At 25.1% G+C, this 7,490-nt stretch overlaps 2 protein-coding genes across 3 annotated transcripts in view; one reads left to right on the top strand and one right to left on the bottom strand.

The window, feature by feature from the left end:
• The window catches only part of LOC102677707 (RNA-binding protein Nova-1), a 14,853-nt gene extending 13,925 nt beyond the window's left edge, over positions 1-928 (top strand). For both annotated transcript variants that reach the window (XR_004150641.1, XM_006616520.2), the window contains one exon: positions 373-928. Coding sequence is in view for 1 of the 2 variants with exons in the window: in XM_006616520.2 (XP_006616583.1) it covers positions 373-387 (15 nt within the window). In the remaining variant the exon portion in view is untranslated. The remainder of the gene's footprint in view (positions 1-372) is intronic.
• Positions 929-2,305: 1,377 nt separating this feature from the next.
• LOC102677569 (probable maleylacetoacetate isomerase 2) lies at positions 2,306-6,603 on the bottom strand. Its single transcript, XM_006616517.2, has 5 exons — positions 6,410-6,603; positions 6,033-6,084; positions 5,695-5,843; positions 5,403-5,607; positions 2,306-5,331 (listed from the first exon to the last, which is right to left on the bottom strand). Exons 1-5 carry the CDS (start codon positions 6,425-6,427, stop codon positions 5,102-5,104), a joined length of 654 nt encoding a protein of 217 aa, XP_006616580.1. The 5' UTR covers positions 6,428-6,603; the 3' UTR covers positions 2,306-5,101.
• Positions 6,604-7,490: the final 887 nt, after the last annotated feature.

The following is a 7,490-nucleotide window of genomic DNA, read 5'->3' as shown; positions in this document are numbered from 1 at the left end:
AAAGAATTTTTTCTTCAATTAATTATCAGCTCGGATTTGTGAAAAAAAAAAAAAAAAAATACTTGGATTTTTCGATATATTAAAAGAAGCGACATTTTGAACTATTTTGATTTTTTTATAGGGATAAGTTATTATCAAATTAAAAACGAAATGATTAGAAAAAATTTAATCAAGTCGAGCTTTTCTCACTCGTATCGATAGAAAAATGAGTTTTATATTTTTCTTGTCGATACGACGAGAATACATTCGATAAATATTTCTTTTCTATAATTTAAAAAATAATTATATAAATAATTATAAATAATTTTAAAAAAATATAAAAAAATATATAGAAATTAAAACGTATATTTACGTTTATTATTATTATTCTAGGCAAAATTTAAATAACGAATCAACAACAATCGGAAAATCAAAGTGAATCCGAGATGTGCGGATCGATAAACGCAACGACAAGCGAATATGCATCACGGCTTGTAAGTCTAAACGTGAGAAAAAAACAGTCTTAGTTTTTTTGATCGATCAACGTAAAATAATTACATTTTTTATTTAATAATTTTTTCTTGTTATTTAAAGTTTACTTAGAGTATACCCGAAACCGTGACCTCTTGGGCATCACTATGATTGTTACTGATGAAGTATATATTATACTATATATATATATACATATATAATATATATGTATATATATATACATATAATTAGTTCACAGCATTTGAATTTACTCTAAAATAATTACTTTACACTCTAACCACATTTATTTGCATCCATAAATTGTTATTCTTTCATCATCAGAGTTATTCCATTCAATGTTAAATAATTATAAATATTAAAAACATAATATATTAACTATTTTCACTCATGAAAAAGCATCGTTACCTGTATGACAAGTGACCATAAGAGCATAATAAACAATCGCTCATTAAATGCATTTTGTTGTTCTTCATTTCATGACCTGGCCACATGTTCCATCCATCTACTCCATCGATCCATCCATTTGTCCATTCAGTGTCGCTGTATGATCGTCATACGCATTCTTTTCTATTTTTTTTTTCTTTCTCTTTCTCTTTCATTCATCCAAGACGTGATTATCCGAATATCACGGAAACTTTTTATTATATTAAAATTACTTCTCTTTTTCTCTTTCTCTCTTTATCTCCGTTAATTTCTGATAATGGCATCCAATGAACTCCTGTGCAATTGTAATTTTGTCGAAATTAGGAAGGTTCCGATTCCAATATTGCGATCTATCAATATATATTCATATTCTATTCGGATTTGACCGAACAATTCTACTTGACTTACGATGAAGCCTTCCAAATTTTGATAGAAAGCTCATGAGAGATAAAACGTCCTTTATTAGGTGGTAGCATGCGTACCTGTAAATACAATGATGTACAATTTACGCGATCTCTAGGTAAGCTGTTCGATTAGTCTATAAGTTTTTTTATAATGTATCTACGTACACGAACGGAAACAGGAAAAACAGGAAAACAGAATGCGTTTGTATTGCGATGTTAAGTAACGTGTTAATCCCAGTTCTTTGGTTTATCTCGTGTTTTCTGAGACGAGTTAAACTGAAGGATCGTGCGAGTATAATTCTATAGATATTTTCAAAAAATATATATACATATATATATATCAAATGACAAAAGAGTGCAGAAATATTATTAAAATCAAATTAATATCACCGTCATATTATACTCGTTTTAACTATCTGTCGATTCTATCGTGAACTTTGCTGTTGCTGTTGTTCTTGTTTAACGTATCTTACGTTCGGAATAGCATATCATTCTGAGTATACAGTACCAGAAGAACTGAAATTATGGTTCTCGGTGCATTTCGTCAGCGTACAAAACAGAAAAAGATGCTGTTCTTACTAGTCAATATAGATAAGGGAATGTATTTTTTTACACGATTGATTTGTAATAAAGATATTAAAAACGAAAGAAAACTAATCCAGTTTAGATAGAGGAAATATGAGAACGCTTGTTATTTGAAAAAAAAAAAAGAGAGAACAAAGCGATATCGATGAAACTTTTGTAAAGCAGATCAACGATTTTCCTTTTTTTTCATTTCTAGTTTATTTAGCTAAATTTCTTTCAGTTTTAAATTATCATCTATTGATTGGAGCATCTTGCAATGGAACAAAATTTTTGAATATATAAAACTTTTTCACCAGGTAAGTTGTATATTCTATTTTCTTTTCTTTATTTTTTTTGTATTCGTCCATCTTTTATTTTTTTTTTTTTTTTCTTATCTTATGATATTCTATTATATCTTTCTTAATAAATCAATTATCAATTGATACAGTCAAAACATATTCTTTATTCGAATAATAAATGCACATTCACAAGTGTATTTATAGTCTGTTAACAGCGTTTCTTAGCTTCGCATCTACAAATTAATATACATACACTATGACACAGAATTTATTATTCTTTATAAGCAATGAACGTACATAATTCATTTTCACTTACAAAATATCTATATGCATATCATGCCGGTGATTCGTTTTTGTTTAAATTTTCATGAAGTATCGTTTGCATTCGTTATTATTATACACACATACTCGCATTTGCTTCTTCTATAAAGTTTCTCACGCATCCTTTTATAAATGTGTACGTAGCTCTATCTAACTAAATTCTACTTAGGACCATCGGTAAAATGAACTTCTAAACATTATTGCCTTTAGTTCATCCCACTATACAATGATTCTATGTTGCGTTTTTTTTTTATTAATTTGTTTGTAAAACAAATATTCATTATTATTACTATTATTATTAAGTACTTTCCTGCTTCTGACTCTCATATATTCACAAACAAGCTAATAATGAAAAAGTAGTATATGCTAAAAGTAGAATTTTTAATTTTATACATAAAAGAAAAAAAAATATTTTCTAGAGAAATGGAGAATTAATTGTTATCGCATCAAAGATGAAATTATCATTAGATGCAACAATATTTGTACAATAATAATTCCTCGAATTTTTCTTATATATTATCCTATTAAAGATAGATTTTTTCGCTTGAAACATTCTCCATAAAAATTATCCATTTCTCTTTCTTGCTTTAATATGTAATTATTATAAGAATAACAAATATCACGAAGATTACAAAGAAAAATTTAGATTCTCTTCATTATGATCACGACACTTCATTAATATTCATCACGATCTTATATCATATATTGATCAAGTGTTTCATGATATAATTTTATAACGAAAAAATCGAATTGAAGAATAAAGAATAAAGAAATTTTTTGTGCGATTACGCTTGAAGAATAACGCTTGTTTGCATTCTTTCCTTATGCATTTTCTATAAGCTCTATAAAACCTCTATAAAACTTGCAATACTTATTGAAACGATCAGCCATCTCGAAAATCTAACAATTCGATTTTTTGTATGGAATACTCGAATTTATATTATATATAAAAATTATATATATTATTATCTAATCATATCACTTATATAATGTATACAATTCAATTTTAAATATGTTCAGTTCTTATTTTCGCTTTATATTAGAATATAGAATATAAACGATTTCTGCATACAATTACAATTAAATGATTGCATGAAGAAGCATGCAAACAAACATCTCCTTCATTTTTATATAGTACGGTATTCAATATTTTAAATCAAGAATAGTTTTTACTTTCGTAGAAAGTAATAATAAAAAGGAACCCGGCAATAAGGAACAATGCCGACATTATTGACAAGTTTACTACATATACTGTTTTGTCTTGACATTTTTGTTATATAATAAAAGTATTCTCCATGTATAAAACTACAAAATATATAGAAGTTATACATATAGATGATACAATAAAAAATGTATCTCTATATAAAGATTATTCTTTGCAAAAAATATATTGTAAAATTTTAGTTGTGCTTAATATTAAAACATAAAAATATTTTAAATAATTTTATTAATTATCACTTTTTATTATTTAAATAAAAATCGCATCAAATTCTTCAAATATATAATTTTCTTCATGGAATGTTTAAAAAATAATTATAACTTTGTATACGTTATGAGCGTGTATTATAAAATAAAATCGAGTACTATCATTCTATTTTTCAACACTAAAAAATATGTAAAATTCAAGTTTAATTTCATTAAAATTTTTAAATATTTACTTATGATATACTTTACAAAAAAAAAAAAAAAACGAAACATAGTCAAAAAGATATTTAAAGATAAAGCTTTAGAAAAAGAAATTTGATTTGTACTTTTTATTTCTCGATATTATTACGGAGTTTGAGCAGATTGCATTCCCTTATTACACGTTTCCTCTTCTATTTATTCAATGTGTGAGTATGTGTGTTTGCGATGTTAAATCTGCTACTTTATACTCGGTAAAGAATTTCAAGTTATATTTAATATTATTTAATAGCAACACTTTTCCTTAATCTAAGCAAGCTAAAAATAATTGAAAAATTATATCATTAAAAGTGTATAAAAAGTAAACTTTTGATTTCAGACAACAGAACCTATTTATAATAGGTCAGTACGTTTTACAAAATAATATTGTAAGTATCGTACGAAGAAGAATTTTGTTAATTTTGATTTTATATATATAAAAATTAATGAAAAAATATAACAAAATTAAAAAGGCCAACATTTTTATCCTCTGAATAAGTACAGAAATGGAACAGTGTTTTTTATCTGAAATAGATAGCATATCATGCAATTTGATTTTGATAAATAACTAAAAATTATTATAGAATTCAATATTCTATTTTACACTGTTTTACCATTTCAATACTTAAACGTAGTTCATAAGTGATAAAAGGTGTAATACAAAATATGTGTATAATGTAAAAAAGAAAAAAAAAAAAAAGATAAATATTTATATAAAATATATGACAAATGTTTCTACAAAATTGAATAATAATTTCAATACATTAATATACAATGTATAATTATAAAAAATTAATATACATATTATCATCTTGTTTTGTTATAATTATATATTAGTAACTTTTTTGAAAGTAAAGTTGCATCACCTTTTGCCACTATAGAACTACACCATATTAGACCACTTCTCTTCCTGCTTCCAATAAATTAAAAGAGGAAGAGAGTGGTCTGCCTTGCTTGCTACTTGGTTGCCTCTGGAGGACAATCAGGCTGATTATTTGGATGAGCAGCAGTAAAAGCTGGATGATTTTCTAAATGACGGTCTACCCTTAAAATTGTTGGAAAAGGTCGTAAATCAACAAGAAACCTTCTTGCATTAAATATCTGCGGTATTAAGCAACAATCTGCTAATGTGATTTCATCACCTACACAGTATTTTCCTGCACTTGATGACAATAATTTTTCTACAGCTGAAAAATAACAATATTTATATATATAGTTATATTTACATTAATATATTTTTATTTCCATAATTTAATACCTGTTAAACCTCTAGTAATCCAATGTTGTGCCCATTCCTTCTTACGTTCTTCTCCAACATAAATCAACACAACTAAATTTTGTAATGGTTGAATACCACTAGCAATAACTTCACAAATTTCTCTGACGCGTGCTCTTTTCACTGGATCTGCAGGCATTAAAGGTCGATGTGGTCTGGTTTCTTCTAAGTATTGTAAGATATTTAACTGCAATGAGAAAACTTTCATCTTTAATATAATCCTTAATATCACTAAATAACATAAAGAAATTTATATGAATATTTATATACTTACAGATTCTATTAATGTGTGATTGTCAATATGAAGTGCAGGTACCTGCTCCATTGGATTAATTTCACGAAATTCATTAGAATGTTGTTCTCCACCACCTTTTATCAAGCTAACTGGTTTTATATCATATGGAATTTCTTTTAAATTTAATGCTGTTAAAAAAATATATATAATTTTATATAAACATTAAATATACATGTTAAAAATAAAGAAATCAAAAAACTATAATTTTATTTCTATTAAGAAACTTATTTTATTTTTAAAAATAAAATATGAAATTTTAATAAATTCTGATCCTTTTATTTATTATTTCCAAAATTTAACAAATATTTTTCACTCACCAATTCGCACTCTCCACGAACAAGAACTCCGCCAATAGGAATAGAGTATTGGCTAAAAATTCAGAAAAAGAAACGAGATAAATACTGCAACATATTTTGCGATGTTTACTGGCTTCAAATGGCACGTTGACGGAAAGTATACATACATTAGTTTATCTAAGACCGGTGAAATATAATCAGATTTAAGAAAAGAATAAAATAATAAGGATAAGAAACTATAAAAGAAATTAATGATTAATAAAAAATACATTTAAAAAAAAACAATATTTTTTAATCGAACGTTTAAAGAAATGATCTCGTTGCAAATAAAGAATTGATAATATGAGTAAGACTGTAATAATGTCGGATTCAATGCATTAAAATATTAATTTGCTTACCTTTCCCATAACGGACATCTCGTCAGGCTTTGATGGACGGATTCGCCTGCTTAATAATTTTTGTCCAATTATTCGAAACGACGCTGTGACTCGCGAATCTCTTCGAAATTATTCGGTATCCGTTCAACGCGCGAAATCACTCCTCCCTCCCCTTTTATTCGATTGCCAGACATCCCATTCCACTGTCTCATTCCAGTCTGGGGTTCACACAACCAATCACAATCCACTTTCCGATAGGAAACAGTGCTGTATAACAGGAAAAACCTTGAAGATTGATGTATGCATAAAATTTTACAACTTCGTATATTTCATAATTTTATACAATTATTACTATAAAAATATTATTTTATCTTAATGTACAAGAATTTAATTTATAATTTTTTAATTCAATTTAGCACGACAAAATATTTATATTCATATATCTCTTTATATAAGTAAAATAAATAATCTAATTATATCTAATTATTCAAAATTACAATCTTGTTTTCATCGAAGAATAATCTATCATATGTATATTAATAAGAATATAAAATGTGAAACCTGTACATATGTGCATATATACATTAATATCAAATTATAATTCCGGTATATGAAGGTTAATGTAAAAACACACGAATTAATTTTTAATTATATTTTATACTTATTTTAAAATATATATAATTATATATGTTTATATTATATATATTTTTTTATGTAAAAAATAATAAATTTTTCTTAATATTATATTGTGAGATAATTGCGAAAACTTAAAATAATAATAAATATGTATAAAAATTTTATAATATTGAAATTTTTGAATTTAAATTTTAAAAAAATAAATAATATTAAATATTTTTTCATTAAAATCTAAATAGAATTTTTAAAAAATTAAAATATGTATATGTATATATTAATTTGCAGTTCTAATTATGATAAGTATATTCTATTTTATTTTCATATTGTTATTTTTACTCATTTACAAAATACTTTTTCAGCAATAAAACATTTCTACATTCATTTTATTTTTAATTTTAATGATGGAATTTAAAATAATTTAATTAATATTAAATTTTATGTTCATTTTTTAATATCATATAATATA

The sequence above is a fragment of the Apis dorsata genome, unplaced genomic scaffold (assembly GCF_000469605.1).
Source record: "Apis dorsata unplaced genomic scaffold, Apis dorsata 1.3 scaffold_265, whole genome shotgun sequence".
Classification (NCBI taxonomy): Eukaryota; Metazoa; Arthropoda; class Insecta; order Hymenoptera; family Apidae; genus Apis; species Apis dorsata.
This window is presented reverse-complemented; position numbering and strand designations above follow the sequence as displayed.

Bases quoted from the DNA above. Each gene is read 5' to 3' on its own strand.
- LOC102677569 (XM_006616517.2), bottom strand. The intron at 5,608-5,694 runs GTAAGTATATAA...TTCTCATTGCAG, and splicing joins ATCACACATTAATAGAATCT to TTAAATATCTTACAATACTT. The intron at 5,332-5,402 runs GTATTAAATTAT...GTTATTTTTCAG, and splicing joins GATTACTAGAGGTTTAACAG to CTGTAGAAAAATTATTGTCA.